A 16913-nucleotide genomic window follows, 5' to 3' on the forward strand; every position below is an offset into this window, starting at 1 on the left:
TGAAGTAATAGGACTATATGGAAGTCACAGTGTGGGATGCAGAGAAGAAGAGTCTAGAATGAGGATTTCCAGCGTGAACAGTTGTTAGAAGGTCCTGGACTGGTGCTGAGCCAACACAAGTCTAAGGTGCAGCAGATATAAAGTGCTGGAATGGCCTGCTTGCTCTGAGAGCTGTGTAAGCCAGCTGGATGGTTTATCCAGGAGCCTTAGCCAGGACTTGGGTCCCTAGTCTGGTTTTGTGTTGTACTCTATTCACTGGCTGCACAAAACTCACACACTGTGTAACTTACTAAAGAGGCTGCTATTAAAAAACTATAGGAACTCATATTTTTAAAGCTTTGTACTGCACTGTAGCTCAAAATACTGGAAGAGTTGATCTGCAGTGGCTGTCTGGGTGTCAGGCTGAAAAGTTTGGATGCCGTACATAGCTGTCCTAGGGAGCTGTGGGCCTCCTTCTGCTTAGTCATTTCTGTTGATGCTGTTTTGCTCTGGGATTGGTGAAGTCTCTTGGCTTATATAAAGGCAAGTTTCAGTGAGTGTGGGAACATCAGTAGCTTGATGTAAACTAAACACTGAAACTGGAAGTGCAGCCCATGGTGCTGTGTTGGCTCAAGTTTAAGGCAATGGTAACTTAGTTCTGCTTTAGTAAGAGTTAAAGGGACAGGCAGTGTGTTGTGTGGCAGATCATGTGGAAGGGGAGCCATGGGGCTTTAAAATCTGTTCTGGATTTGAACAAGTCTCTTGGATTATGGGCCTTTAGTCTTCCTCACCTCCCAAATCAGGTATTGGATTTAATTCCAGGTTCAGGACTGGGATTAAAGGAACTGAATGTCTAATTTATAAGCAGACACTGGATTCTGTTCCAAGTATGTTGCTGCTTGGCAGCTGTCCAGGTGTGTGCTGCTTTGGCTGTTAGCTGCTGCTTGGTCTGCAAAGGGCTCTACCTGAAACTGCTCCTAGACTGAGTGAATGTTTTGGATTTTAGTTTTCTTTTGCTGGGTAGAAAAATGCCTATTAAATAATCAGAAATGCAAAAAATACAATCAGAAATACTAAATGACATACTGTAATATAAAGTAGTTGCTAGTAAATGGCTTTAGTTAGGCATGGACATAATGGAAATATGTTAATGTACTCATTTATGTTTAAAAAGTACAGCATATCTTTAGCTGCAAAAGAAATCTCAAAGTAAAGCTGTTGGAAAAATAATGTGTAAGGATCCAGTTCTTCACAGGTGTCTGGCTTCTCTGCTTTCCCAGGACTTCTAGGGCAGCTCTTCAGGGCTTTGTAGAGGCCCTGCACTGAGAACTTGTTCCCCTCTGCCTGCCTGGAGAAGGGAGCTGAATCCTTTACCCACGTTTGTCTGGGGAGGCTCCTGTTCAGGCTGCAAGCAGTTAATGCTGTGCCTGCTGGGGACTGGCAGGCGCAGGGAGCAGGTGTCCCCTGTCCTGGCTGCAGTGTTGGTGTCACTCGCTCAGGGGCAGTGACACCGGCCTGGCAGCAGCCCTGTGTCACTGAGCCGTGTGTGTGGGGTCCTTTGGTGCCCTGCCTGCAGCGCTGCTCCCTTGGGCTTTTGGTGCATGGATTTCACTGCTGTGTGAGGCTCACTAGTGCAGAGAGAGGCAAGAGGCAGGTGGAACTACTGGTTAACTTTTCTGCTACACAACACTCACTATATCCAGGGAAAAAAAACAAAGCCAAACAAACCTTGGGCCCTTGGTGTTTGCAGGTTTTAATGAGTAGCAGCTACTGGCATGGTAAAGCAGCCAAGGATGATGCTTTTCATGTCTCAGTGCAGAACTTTCCTGAGACTTCCTTTTTTGTCTGCCTGCCAGCCACGTTGTTTAGTTTAACATAAATAATCTGGATGGAAAAGCTCATTTTTAAATTGCTGTTGGTAATTCTGCATACCTCTTGTGGAGAAGGTGCATGAGCTTATATTCATTGTTTTTCCTAAGTGTTTCTGCAATCAGCAGCTGTTTGAGCTGTGCTTTGATACTGCTGTCATGGAAGGAAAATAACCTTTTCACAAGCTGAGACTGATGGCACGTCCTGTAAAAGAAGTGATGTGCTCATTTGCTTTATAGGCAACATCCACTAAGCAATCTGCTTTAACTGGAGATTTTTGTTAGTGATTGTCCTTTTCATACAGTTTACAGATGTTCTACATTAAAGGAGTTGGCATCCAGGAATCTTACTCCTTCTCCCAAGTTGTCTTGCAATGTAGTGCTGCATGGTCCTAGGTGAGAGTCAAAGTGTAAGAGCTGTCTCTCTTTGGGAATAAATACACAAAAAATGTTTTGAACTACTTAGGGATAAAGTTGTTTGAGGCTGAGACAGATGTAGAAAGAAATTGAAACAGTACATGTTAAGAAATAGAGAAGAAAATGTGTATATTTGCTTTGGAAATAATGTGGCATATTTAAATAGAGAGAATGAAAAAATTCAGAATGTTTAAGTTCTGGCAGTCTTTAAAGTCTTATCAGTGAGCAGTGATAACTTGCAAACAATAAAGAAGCTGAATGTGAGCAGTTTGATTTACAGCAGTTAACACAAAACTCTGCACAAATCCTTTTTTCTCTGTGGAAATGCAGAAATGATGGGACTTGTGTTTCACAGGCTTAAATTCAAGTTTGAAAGTCTTAGGTGAGATAGTAAAACCTACTATTTCAAGTCTGACTTCTGTAGTTACTACAGTGGGTATACTGTATTAATATACAGTACTAATAATATCTGAAAGGATGATGGAAATGTCCTGAGCAGAGATTGCTTTTTTCACAAGCAATAGGCAATTTTTTAATGAAATCCTGCCTGAAAAAGCAGGTTATATTCGACTTCTGAGGTGGTGGAACTTTTAACAGACCATGCTGAAGAAATGTTTGTATGAAGGAGGTAGTAGGAGACTGGTAAAACTCTTCTAATGTGCAATGCTCACCTAGGCTATCTGCCCTTTCAGCTGAGATTAAATAGTTACTCAAGTTTGTGCAGCTGTTTCCACAAAGTTTCATAAATACCAGAGTCTGAAAACCTGATTTGCTTAGAGGAGGCATGGCTGTGCTGTAGCTTTTGGGTTTGAGGTTTGTATCTTGCTTAGAGAGCCTGTGGTGTTACTTTTCTTTCTTTTTACCCAAATCTTTGTCCTGTGCCTTGGGGGCTGGATGGCTGACCTTACCTCCTAATTACACCCTTCTGAGTAGCTCCTAGGAAAACCCCTTTCAATGAGTCCCTTGGGAATTTAGGATTGAGTCATCTTTGTGGATAACTTTGACTAAATTAGTAATGACTGAAGTTGATGTTCCTGCTGTCTCCCTCTTCAGGATCTTGGTTCCTTCATGTGAGCTGAGCACTTTGTTTTCCCAGTGTGGATTCAGACTCCTCTGTGTAGGGCTTGAATTCATTCTTCTTGCCTTTTTCAGCCACACTTCAAATTGTTCAGAACTTAACTGGCCACCAATGATTGCAAGCTTATGGGCAAATCAGTTTGGACCTAATGGCAGCTTTTTCTCCAGAAAGGTACAAGGTTCTCACTTGAAGTTCCTCTGCATGTGCCTGAGGGCATTATAAGGCCCTCTGAACTTAAGTCTTATGGCTTTTAAGTTTACAAAATGGCAATATGTAGACAAACTCTGCTGTGGAACAGAATAATGAGGACTGCATAGAGTCTGACAGGTTAAAATAAGTATGGTTGGTTGGCTTTTTTTTTGTATTTTTTTCCATAATAACTACCATTCCTAATTTAATCTGCAAATTACTGACCAATTGAAGGAATGATTTTTTTCCCCCTTCCTGTATCCCAAGTACCCGAGATCTGTCAGGACTTATGTATGTACTTTTGGAAATGCTGGATGAAGAATTTGAATTTGGCATAAATATGGCATTTAATGTAATTTCTGTCCTGAAGCCTGTCAGTTAATAGATGTTCTCACCTTCCTACCCCCACCACTGGATTACAGGCAAAACTCATTGGAGGGTTTAATTCCAGATCTTACAGGTTTTTTTCCTGGAGCAGGCTGATAACAGAAGTTCAGTGGAGTCTAGACCTAGCTGTGACTTGTGTGTAGCTATTTCCAGAGAAGCCTCTATCTGGCACTATCTGTATGAAGTAGCCTATACACTTAGAATGCTCTATAGCTTGTCACTGATGGAAAAAAAACTGTGAAGTAAAAGGAAGAAATAAAACCACACAACTCCATATCTGAACAGCATAGCAGCTTATCTTCTATGTTCTCTTGTACTAGTTCAAAATATAGTAAATCATTATCTCCAGAATTCACTGGCACAGGCCTCAAATGCTTTCAGAGTCTGAAAGAAATCATTTAAACAAAGTAGAATGTTGCTTTTATTAAAAACATAATGTGATTTTGGTCTTCTGTTAACATTTTCTAGAGTTAAAGACAGGCTTTAGTTAAGCTGGCTCCTTGGGGTTCTTGTAAAGCTCTTGTATTATTAGAAAGCTTTTCTGCTGTTTCCTGACTTAAACACTCCTTGGTATCTAGTTTAGGATACCATGCCCCATAGCTGTGTGTTGTCTGGCCCTTCTGCTCATGTTACACACAGAGAATTTTAGGGTCAAACGTGGTCTCAGCACTGGCAGAAGTGTTTGTGGTGGGGGAGCTGAGGGCACTCACTCAGGCCATGAGAAAGCACCAAATGTCATGGGGGTTTTTGGTCATGTATGGACACAGGAGCAAAACCAGCAAATGTGTATCATAGATACCTAAAGTTCTCTTAAATTCTTTTTCCTACACAGAGCTCAACAAAAATCCAGTGGAAGGCTTTTCAGCGGGCTTAATAGATGACAATGATCTTTATCGATGGGAAGTCCTTATTATTGGTCCTCCAGATACACTATAGTAAGTACTGATACTTATACAGAAACTTGAATGAACTCGGATTTACTAGTTCTAGTTTGCTCCTAGAGAATAAAAGCAAACCAAAACCTTGTGCTAAATCAGGTAATGCTCTTCTGTTGCTGGCAGAATACCTGTAAATAGCTGGATTTGCTGTGTAGAAGTTCTAAATTGCTTTGCTCCCCTGGGAAAATGCAACACTGATCTCTTTGTTCTTGTATGGAAAAGAAAGACAATAGGTGCACTTAGAGGCAGCTTCTGTTTTCTTTCACATGTAAGTAAGGCAGATAAAATCCACTGTTTGCTGTTGCTGCTGGGAGCCTGTAGTTCAGGTGGTAGTGCCCTGTTAAGCCATTACAACTTCACTTGTGTGATGGTAGGAAAATACTCAATTCAGGTGGGATGTAGTTGGAGGAAATCTCAGCAGTCCACAGAACTGGCTTCAAATCCTGTCAGATTGAGATGGGAGAACTTCCAAGTGTGACCTGGAGTACTCTGGGGTGATCATCTACTCCAGTTTCTGGGAAAAGGTTCTCTGCCCAGGAGAGGTCAGTTCAAAGTGTACTCCTGAAGATGACCTCTGTTCTCTTCATTGGGCTGTTGCAGTGGTAACCTATTGATACAAAAAGCCTGGTGACGTTTACTTGAGGTCACTTTTGGTTGCAGCATGAAGTTCTGTATGTCTGCCAGCAGACTTTGAATAAGTATTTAAACCCAGTTATCAAATTGCTTGGCTTTTCCTCAAGCTCACTGCACTGTGGTTCTTGCATGAGATGGTTTCTCCAACTTCTGTTGACCTTTTCTGAACATTTTATATTCTCATGGTTATTTTATAAATATTGTCAATAAATAAATGCTGCTTCTAATTGATTGTCATCTTAGGTGTTAAAAGTTGCAATAATGGTTTTTTAACTCCACTTTTATTGGGTCCTGAAAATTTTTTGAGGCTTTTGGGTAAGAAACTATCTTCTGTTCCAGTCCCTGGTTGCTGTTTTTCAGGGTAGTATTACACTGAACCCTTTTTCCCTGGGCTGTTTGATAAGGATGGTCATATATAATAGTTTAACTTAAACAGTTTTCAAACATCAGTCTCATTTCTGGTCCCACTTCATTTATTCTGAGTTTACTTGAAAAGACTTTAGACTTAGTGCATTACTCTACAGACAGAAACACTTTATAAGGAATATTGCTAAAAATGGCATTGATATCCCTTAATTGACAGCTGTATTTCATTAATATATCTAATGTGTATCCACTTTAAAACATGTATTTATATGCAGTTGATCTGGGGCAAGCAGGGATGCCCTACAGCTTAGTAGCTTTAGGATCTGCTTCTTTAAAAAGGAAGGAAGGACTTTTTCAGTTTGAAAGAAAGAGTTGGACTGGTTTGGGGCTACCAACAAATGCAATGCAACTCTCCTTTCTCTTGACATTATGGATGTTAAAACAGTGTTTCTGACATTCTTACCTGTCCTGGGATGAAGGATTCTTTGGAAACCACCTCCCATTTCTAAAACTTGTGAAAAATAAATGCTGTGGGTTGAGATCCCCTCAGCTGCTTCAAAGAGCCACGTTACTTAAAGGCAGTGGTTTTTGGGGTTGTTTTTTTTGTTGTGGTTTTTTTTTTTTTTTTTTTTTTTTGAGACACTTGCTGGAACTGCACCCCTTAGGTTAATGGTGGCAAAACATGTTATTTTTCTCAATAGCCAGTGCTTGCACTTTAGAGACTCCTACTCCTTTACAAATACAGGGAAAAAACCACACTGAACAGTTTTCTGTTCACCACTTGTTTTGTGTGTGTGGCTGCTGAGGAGTAGCTTGTCACACCGTGCATCTCATGCCATCTTTGGGGGCTTATGTTCCACTTTCTGTTCTGCCTTTGCAATTCCAAATTTTGTTACAACCTTCAGTTAGAAGAAATGACAGTAGCAGGACAGATATTATTGACATTAGCAAAGTATTCCATCTGTAAACCTTTCCATCTAATACAGACCTTCACCTTTTCAAAAGGCACCATTCCTGGCCTGTAACTCCACATAAAACTAGGATGTCTCTTGTTTATTATTGTTTTCCAGTTGAGTGGGTAACTAATGCAGAACACCTCACTGTCATGCCTGAGTCACTTTAGTTTAGTGTTGAAAAGGTGGCATTGGAAGTCTTTTTACATTTAATGCTCTACACACAGCCAGAGCTTTCTGCATTTTTTCCTTGGGGCTCACTGCTGCAGACTGAGACCACAAAATTAGGACTGAGGCCTCTAGCAGAGGAAAATGCGAGTCTGCTGGGCTGGACTTGAGAAAGGCAGTTATTGGCAATACCTTTTTTTTTCCTGTTAATAAATGTACTGTGGGGAAAAAAAAAGTTGTGATTCCAGATGGTAAATTCCTTGGCAGCTTTTTGATTTTTTTTTTTCCCTCCCCCTTGCCACCCCCATGGTTTTTCCCCTCTGGAACATCTTCCTAGTTCTAAAAAAAGATCATGTTGGGGAACTGGCAGTATCTTGTGAAAGGATCTTCTGAATGTAGAAGCTCTTTACATTGCATATGGAAGTGTTGATACTGTTAATTACCAACATGATGTTAAGTTGTGTGAGGTGTAAACTTAGAACATCAGTAAGTTCCGATCTTCAGCTTAAGCTTACAAGAAACTCTACTAAGATATTTTTGATTCCCCAGTGAAGGTGGTGTTTTCAAGGCTCATCTTACTTTTCCAAAAGACTACCCACTGAGGCCGCCAAAAATGAAATTCATCACAGAAATCTGGCATCCGAATGGTAAGAAATGTCAAAGTTTCAATTTCTTTTTGCAGTTCAGAACTAAAATGCAGAAAGTGAAGACAAATAAAATACATTTCTGTTCATGTTAGAAATGTGAAACTCTGCTTTTACTTTGCCATCCTCACTTAACAGAGAAGTAATAACAAAGGCAGAGTTTTTAATAGTGCTACTCTGAGAGCATAAAATACTCTTAAAGTATTTTCAGAAGCTATTCTGAGTAGGTTCTTGCATTCTTGGTAATTGTTCAGGGATTTTTTTCTTAATTTTTTTCCCGAAGTGCAAAATTCTAATCTGAGGAAAAACTTGACTTCTATAGCTGCCTTTTGTTATACCTTCAATTATTTCATCTTGCTGTTACTGACTTGGCAGCTCAGTATAGAAAGCCCAAGGTTGTCCTCATCTAGTGAAGCATGAAAAGAAATCTTTTAGTCTCTCTAAAGGAGACTTCTTCTAATGTCTCATTTACCTATGGACTGATGGAAATTGGATGGGAAGGTGAAATAAAACAGAAGATGGTTTTACTGGGAAAGAAAAATGTTCTTCAACTTCAGAAACTGTAGATGTTGAAAGGTGGGAGGAGACAGTGCTCCCATCAAAAGGACAGGGAATATTTTAATGCTGTGTCAGTTTCAGCTCTGGAAATACCAGAGTACTTGTCAGGCACTTTCTAATTCCAGCAGTTTAAATCATATTTCAATATGTTCCAGTAATATCCAGCTGATGCTGTTGCTGTGGAAAAAAGTCACTCGAGTTTGCTGAACTTAACAGAAAAGGCTGTAGTGGAAGCCTGTCTAAATAAATATTTTTGAGAGTTGCAGCATAATATTAGACTAAGTCCTTCCTCCCCATGTGCCCTCTCTGTCAGGAGTGCAGGCACATTCAGACTTCCACCAAGCCCTGTTTATTACAGTTTAAGTTCTGCAATAGTTAATTACTTTCCTTTGTAAAGTGTTTTCACTAACAGTGTTTCAGAGTAGCTGGAATGAAGATGAGCAGTTCCTGACTGTCCTGAAGAAATGCCAGCATGTTATTCATGACTGAAATATGCCTTGTTCTGTTTTGTAGTTGACAAGAATGGCGATGTCTGCATTTCAATTCTTCATGAGCCTGGAGAAGACAAATATGGCTATGAAAAACCTGAGGAACGCTGGCTTCCCATTCACACAGTGGAAACTATCATGATTAGTGTTATTTCTATGCTGGCAGATCCCAATGGTGATTCTCCTGCTAATGTTGATGCAGCGGTAAGGCTTTCCTTGCTCTGCCAATTGTCTTCAATGTAGAAACCTTGCAATGCAGTTCTGGTTCTGGTTTAGCAAACAGGAACTTTGGGAAGAACCTTTTCTGTCACAGGCTAAGGCTACCATTGTGTTGGGAAAAGCAGTGATGTTGTCAGACAAAACTACTGATTAGCCTTGGGAAGTTTCTTTCACTTCTCTAGAGCAGTTTTCCTGTCCCATGGATTAGAGCAGTGGGTTTGACTGTGTAGGTCTGTGCTCTGAGAAGGTACTCAAAGGCTTAATTGGGCATTTCACCTTCAACTCAACAGGGAGGATTGTCCCAGCCTAGACTGACTGGCTCCAGGAGTGAGGGAAAATGGTCTGATTTACAGCCAAAGACCAGGGTGAATCTGCAGGTGTGAGATGGAAGCATTTGATGCAGCATTCTGGACCATGGCCTGTGCTGTGTGTGTGTATAAACACAGCTATCAGCTCTCTAGAAGAGCTGTGTTTAGAGCAGAATATAAGAATGAGGCTGAGAAATGTTTGTAGTGGGGAGAAAAAAAAGTCTCGATTCTGGAAGGGCATAGGGGGACAGACTTCAGGCTCTGCTCTTCTGACATAACACTGACATGCTCCTGAATTGCAGTTCAGCAGTGAGTTGTCTGCTCATAAAAGAGAAGTTCTAACTCTTTTAACTGTGGGAGTGAGGAATGAGATGGGAATTGTGAGATGCAGAGTTTTGTAAAGGAATGTTAACCTGTTCTGTCAGCCAAGCTATTCCTTCCCAAAGTGGGTGGGAGTTTAGTAGTTTCCTGGAGCCTTTGATCTGCTATGTTGTGAGTGTTTTCAAAGGTGGTTGTGCTCTCTGAAAAATCATTATGGGAACAGACTCTTGTGGAACAAATTTAATGGGAAGAAGACAGAAAACAAACAAAAAGTTGCAGTGAACAATTTCCTCATTTATCCTTTTAAAGTGCTGGATCTCCCCTTTTTGTGTCATGTTGCTGGTGGAAACAGACACCCAGGAAAGATGGACATTTCCTGCTGAGCACTGGGAGGAGCAAGTTATTAATGAAATGCTAAAAGTGCAGTTGGAATTCCTCAGTTTACAAACTCGTGTATGTTGAATGTAGCTGGCCTAACCCTGGAGAAAGCACATGGTTTTAGCTGTGCTTGTCACCTTCCTGACATCAGGCTTTTTGTATTGTGCCCCACTCTGACAACTACTTCAGCAGTGGGTTGTTTCTTTTTTTGGTTTTTTCCTTAGGAAAGTTAGACACAAAATGAATTTGCCTTAGGGTAAAGGTCAGAAATGAAACTATCTTTTTCTAGCCCAGCATGAAAGAACAAAAAAAATCCAAATTTGACTGAAGATAGTAGTGAGGCATCACTTTGGATGCTAGAAACTATTTTTGACTGTGGCATTACATGTTTCAAGGAACTTTTGAAGTGCTACTGGAGCAGTTGGTTCTCCTGTTGGGTTGTAGATCTCTTCATATTAGCAAAAAACATAGGATAATGAAGAATCAGCAGCTCCTGTGTTTAGTACAGCAATAAAATTTGGCTGTTACTATAAGATACTTTGTCTGCTGTCAGTAGTTTCTGCTTTTAAGTGAGTTTAGTGAACAAGGTGTTACAGCCAATTCACAGGAGCAGGGGACATACCTGCCTTCAGGAAAAATGAACTATGCATGTTGGAGTACTGTCTCTTGGAGTGGGAGAAAAATGAGGATCAGGAACCTGAATAGATATTTTGAAAAGCAAATAGAACAGTTCATGACCTAAAATTACATTTTTGGAGAATCAGCTGTCAAATTGGAAACTTTGCTTGCTATTCAAATCTGAACAATTGATAGAACTACAAATAGAAAAAGTAGAAACAAAAACTAAGGCTCTGAAGCTCAGAGGGCACAAATTCAATGCTTTTCTTGGCTTTAAGCCATCTTGTGTAAGCTGTCCTATGTCCCAGTCCAAGGAGCCAAATGTTTGCTGCATGAATTGCTGAAAAAGAACAAACTAATTAGTAGCCTTATTTGTGCTTTAATAGCAGAGTTAAGACATGCTGGGCTCTCCAACATGCTGATTGTTTAAGTGAGCTTGGAGGTGATGAATGTTGGGGTATGCCATTTATCACTCAAATGTACCACAACCTCCACTCCAGCTGGGGGTGAAAAGGTGTTGTGTGCTAGATTGCATCAGGTGAAACAATGTGGGGGTTTTAACCCCTTCCCTCACCCCTGCTGTAAGAATATATTGCTTGTATCAGAGACTAAGAACTGTAGAACTTCATTAAATAAGGGGTTCTTTATATTTTCCCCACCACTTCTGACTGGAAGGCAGTGCCCAGCACATCAATCTTAACCACACCTGATGCTCCTATGCTTTCATCTGAGCTCCTTGTGAGCCTGGCACAAACCAAACCTGGCTGCACTTTCTCATGTAGGTTTTTGTGATACCTTGATGGGTGCATCTCTGGGTTCAGGCTTCCCTCTTAACTATCTTCCTGCTCATCTTTATCTTGGCTCTTCATCTCTGCAGCTCTGAAATCAGATCCCTGTCACAGAGACCAGCCCTGTAGGTGAGCTGAGTGTTCTCCCAAGGTCTTTCTCACAGAGCCAGTATCTTATAGCCATATCTAACTGGGAGGTGTTTGCTTTCGAAGGACACTGCTGTGCCTCTTCTAGATGCTGTGACTTCTGTATTTCTGTCCTGGAGTGTCCTGGCGAGATTGAAGGGAACTGAAAATGTCTTAAAAATAATCTGAGTAACTGCTGGCTCCACATTACCTGTGTACCTTTTTCACCACTGCAGTTAAAGACATGAAATAACAACAGCTTGTGGTCTACAGGTTGAGTTTGCTGCTACTTTGCAGGCTGAAGCAAATAGATTTTAGCACAGACAGTGTGAAATACTGGTAAGCCACCAGGTTAGTCTTGGAGTGTGCCTAAAATCCAAGGGGAAAATTACATCCTCACTGTCTTGTAAGCAGCTGGCACAGAAACCCAGAGCAAACTTTAGAAAGTCCTGAATATCACAGATTTTCAGTGAGGAGCTCAATGATTGTAAGCAAATTTAGGTGTTGACTAGATGGCTAATGTCTGAAAACATAAACAACAAGAGTCTTCCTAGAGCTTGTACAACTCCTTGTTGTAGGACTGACATCTGAAAGCTGTCTATTCAATTACAGAAAGAATGGAGAGAAGACAGAAATGGAGAATTTAAAAGAAAAGTTGCCCGCTGTGTAAGAAAAAGCCAAGAAACTGCTTTTGAGTGACACTTATTCAGCAGCTAGTAGCTTCACTTTTTTCAGGGTAAGTATCCTTCTCAAGATGAGTCAGTTACCTGAGTTGAGGATTTCCTGCTTAAGTGTTGCTGAAGTATTTTTCTCCCCCTCAAAAGCAAAAAGAAACTCCCAAGCCTTTCTTCTCAGCTGCATGATCTCAGTGGAGCTCTTTGCCTGTATGCAGTACTAAAGACTAAAAGAACTTAAGTGCACTTGACAGCCTGTTCTACCAAAATTGGGGAACTTCTCTTGTATTCTTGTGTTTTATGCTGTTCAGAAGTTGAACTTCTCTTTATCAGAATTCATCCTGCTTTATTAATGGCACTTAGAGGTTACTGGAGCTGTAATAGAAGGGGATGACAATTCCTTGACATTCATTATTGTGAAGAACACTTATTAGAATCTTAAAAGCATCTTGAAAGTCTTGTTATCTCAGGAGTTGTGGATTATCTTGCAAATGTTGGTGGCATGTTGCACATAGGAGTTAAATGAGACTTCAGTGAGGTTGCCAGGAACCACTGAGAAGGGTTTGTTTCAGATATCTATGGGAGTTTTAACAGAAAGTCTCCTGGCACAGCAGAAAGCATCAATTTGAGATATTACCAGTTAATAATATCAAGAAAGGTGGTGTTCTCTTCAGCAGCCCAAGAAACATCTTTAGTGAGGAAGGCTTGGGAATAGCTTCATAAAAACAGCTGTGTTCTTCCTGGAAACTGAACTGTGGCATATCTGAGAGCTTGGAGGAGTTTTGACCTGAGAGTAGCTGACATGATATTTGCATTTTTTGCCACCCTGTTAAAGAGCTTCTGATTCAAGATACTTACTCTAATTTACACAATCCCATCTCAGTTTTAATGGGACTTTTATTTTTTTAATAACCTCTCGTAGAAAGCTCTGTATTAAAGCATGGCCCTTAAAGTGACCAAAGGCCAGGATTTATCTTGGGTATGCCAAGGAAAAACTTCCTCCATGAGCTAATTATTTCCCACTCTTGCTTTTCAAAGCAAAACAGAACTTCATGTTGAAGCTGCCTTTTCTTAATGGTTGGTTTGGCAAATAAACTGCTCTGACCCATTTGGCTGGCAAACCCCAAATCCATATTTACTAGTTACCTACAGCATACATAATTCACAGGGACAGAAATATGGCACTGTATGTAGTTCAGACTGAACCAGAGCAGCTTACTACATTCTTCTGCTGGGTAGTTTTTTTTAATCATAGTTGTATAGGAGAGAGTTCCTTTCTTACCCTTTTGTAAACATGGGGGGGTTGGGGGAAGGCTCAATCTGTGACAAATTAGTTCTGCAGTCCCTCTTTGCAGAAATGCTTTGATTGAAAGGAACTTTCTCCAGTATGGATTAAACACGAAAAATGCTTAATATTGACCAAAAGACTAAGCAAAGGAACAGCAAGTCTTGTACTGCCTATAACTGGAGTGCAAGAAATGTTAATGCTGCTGACTTTTTTTTTCCTGTCTTGGAGAAAGGGAGTAACTGTGAGTAACACTCCAGAGTATCCTTAACTAACCTCAGCTCTGTTGCCATGTTGAACTTCGCTATAGTGAAACAATGCTCTTGACAAATATTTTAAGTAATTGGCTGTGTTGCTTTTCTGGAAGGCAAAAGCTTTTCTAAGTCTGGTGACTCCTCCCAAGTGAACGATGGGCAGGGAGTTGGATGAGAAGGGGCCACAGCTGGTTTCAAACCAGCCCAGTGTGACTGGGGGCTGTGGTGTCAGTGCTTGCTGAGCACTGCTGTACCTGCCTCTCACAGTAAGTAATGCACAAAGTTTTCAGTGATAAATCTGCCATGTTTAGCCCTGTGTGTGAATAATCAAAGCTTTCCACGCTGCACACTCGACAAGCAACACGAGGTACAGGAGCCAGAAAGTCTGATAATTGAGCCTGGACACACAGTGTGCTCAGCTTACTCCAGGCTTTCTCAGGTGATGAGTTTGGATTTATCCATCTTCTGTTCAGAGGTATGTGAAGCTCTTGAACAAATAATAGTTAATCTTCTTGAGCTTGAAAAACTAATTAACATCTTGAAAATCATTGAGAGTGAGGAGGGGTTTTATTTTAATACCTGTGATTTCTTTGCAGGTCTCCAATTGAGAAACATGGCACTGTTTTTTTTCCTGCACTCTACCCACCTATTGCTGGACTTCTGTTGTTACAAGTTGGCAAACACTGGCTGGAACTGGGCTGCAATAAAACATGCCAGTTATCAATGCTGACAAGAGCCTAACAAGTGCCAACACAAGATGATTACGCATTTTGAAATCTAAAGAACTGCTTTAACCTTCAGGAAGAATTGTAAAGATGTGTACATAGCACAACATGATCCGGATAATATATATACTGTTCATGTACATCCACAAATACACATTGTACCAAATAATGCTGTCTGTAGTTAGGGATAGAATTGTGTAAATTCTAAAGATTTTAGCAGGTTTTTTCTCTCCCTATTCATTGTTTCCTGAGTTAAAAAACAACAACAACTTGTGAAGCATGTCAAAACCAATTAGGATACTAAGTTGTTTTTTTTGGTTTTGTTTTTTTTTCCTCCCACTTTAATTTTCCTTTGACCCACCAAAGCTTAATTAAAATTTCTTGCTTATTAAAGTTTAGTGGGTTTTTTTGGTTTTGTTTTGTTTTTGTTTTTTTTTTTTTGTTTGTTTGTTTTTTTGTTTTTGTTTTTTTTTTTTTTTTTTTTTTTTTTAAATGAAATGTGGTCCCTTTTATTTCCCCCATCAGAACTTACAATTTTCCTAATTAAACCCTGAAAGGATTTGCTATCAATTACTTGTGTCTTTTATGATGACCTTTGTAGTCTCAAAGGTGCTTTTTTTTCTTCCCACCCCTTTTTTAAACCCAATTACTCATCCTTCTTGAATTTGGTATAGCAATAAAACTGGCCATGGAGCACCCTTGAGCAGCCTGATGGATTTTTAACTTCCAAGGACTTGAGTGCTTTCACTTGGAAGTTTGGTTGACTAAGTTTAGTCCAAGATAGGAATGAGCTGCTTTTTATGGGTGAAATTTTTGGTTTGCCTTTTTCATTGCCTGTTTGTGGGGTGGGGTGTGTGTGGGGGAGGCTTGTTTTTTCTCAAGGTTGAGTTCAAGCATGCACATCTGTAGGCTTTCAAATGACTAACTTCTGGGTTTGGTATCAAAAATAGTTTCCCTCCTTTACTCTTTTCTGTGGCCCTTCATCTGCTTTGCCTTCTACTTCAGAGTTTTCCTCACCTAATGTACAAAGAAAATGGCGATGTATATTTTCATGTAATTTGATTTTTGGAATTCTGTCACCTTCTGTAGTGAGTTCTTCCAAAATATAATTTTTTCCAATAATGATGTGTCAGACTGGCTGTCTTGAGTATCACAATAGGAAGGGTACAGTTGTAGCTGGAGCACAACTTACCTGAACATCATCAACAGCACAACACCAGCGAACCCTTGAGGAGTTGGACATGCTGTGCTTCAGCTTGAATAATGAAAGAGCAAACAAAACACACACTTTTATCCCTATTATAACCATCTCTAGTGAGCAAATACCACTCTGAGTATCTGCTCAAAACAGTTTTCAAGCCTTTGACCAAAGAAATTTTATAGAAGAACTTAAAACTACTCAACTATTTTCTTTCCACAGCACAGCAGCACCCACTGATAAATCAAGAGTTCCAGTGTCAGAGTCAGCTTTGAAGAAACCTTCAGTCCTAATTTGCTGGCTGGACTTCATTTTATGTTGCTGTGCAACATGCACATGCTGAAAGGCACATATTGCAGGTTTTGTGAGGGGGGATGGGGTGGAAGGAGGTGTGACAGTTGTTAGAAGCAAGGCAGGCCTTGGGAACAAAAAGGCATTTCATGTAAGAAGACTTAGAGGGAAAGGTACTACTTCCTCCTATGGGTGGTTTAGGTAAACTGGTATGTTTGTTATCTGTATTTACATATTTGGAAGTAAATTTTTTTGTGAAATCATTAGTTAAATTTGCTTTTAGGTGGCTAGGCTGCTACTGCAGCCAGGCAGGTGCATGCAGTACTTAATCCCTCAGACACACAGAGCTGATTCGAGTTCCTGTTGGAACACTTGTCCAAAAGGTCTTCAGAGCAGTTTTCTTTTCTACCAGCTGACTGCCCTTTTCCACCTAACATTGGGACTGTGCAGAATTTCAGTGGCATGGTGTCATTCTTTCCATTAAAAAAAAGAGTGGAAAAAAGCTGATCTTATTAAACCTACCAATGGACTTACTCCCCCACAGGCTGACCTTCCTTTTCAATTTCCACAGTCTATCTAGAACTGAGGCACTTCACATATTTGCTGCTTTCAGCAAGTTCAAGAGTGGTCTCTGTTTTGTCTTCCAAAGTACCACACACAGTACTCACAGACTCACCTGTAAACTCACAAAATTATTCAAAGCTTTATGTCTACGCTCTCCAGAATTGCTGCTTGTTTGTTCTTTAGGAAATGTTTGTCTTCCTTCTGTGGAATGGAAGAAGTGGGAATTTCACAGCACTGCTCATTCCCCTCTTTGTAAATTCAGATATACATTTGGCTTACTCAGATGGTTTGTGATCCCACCTGCCCCAGGTACTCCCCAGGGAGGAGCATTACTGTGGGATACTGCTAAGATCTACAAGCTGCAGGTATGGCTAATGCCCAGTGACTGAATGAAAGAGGCAGCTCAGGGTCTGCTGCCAAGTGTCCAGGTTGTAGGAAGCCTTTGGCAGGCAAGGAAATGGCCTATTTCGCTTTTCTGTGATCACAGTTGGCTCCTTG

At 40.5% G+C, this 16913-nt stretch overlaps 1 protein-coding gene across 1 annotated transcript; it reads left to right on the forward strand.

Moving 5' to 3' along the window:
- The first annotated feature begins 2864 nt into the window (after positions 1–2864).
- On the forward strand, positions 2865–14755 carry UBE2G1 (ubiquitin conjugating enzyme E2 G1). The gene is made up of 6 exons (XM_031063790.1): positions 2865–2892; positions 4751–4853; positions 7526–7623; positions 8692–8870; positions 12037–12160; positions 14234–14755. The coding sequence occupies exons 1-5, from the start codon at positions 2865–2867 to the stop codon at positions 12121–12123; spliced, it is 495 nt and encodes a 164-aa protein (XP_030919650.1). The 3' UTR covers positions 12124–12160; positions 14234–14755.
- The last annotated feature ends 2158 nt before the right edge of the window (positions 14756–16913 follow it).

Source organism: Geospiza fortis, unplaced genomic scaffold, assembly GCF_000277835.1.
Source record: "Geospiza fortis unplaced genomic scaffold, GeoFor_1.0 scaffold633, whole genome shotgun sequence".
Lineage (NCBI taxonomy): Eukaryota > Metazoa > Chordata > Aves > Passeriformes > Thraupidae > Geospiza > Geospiza fortis.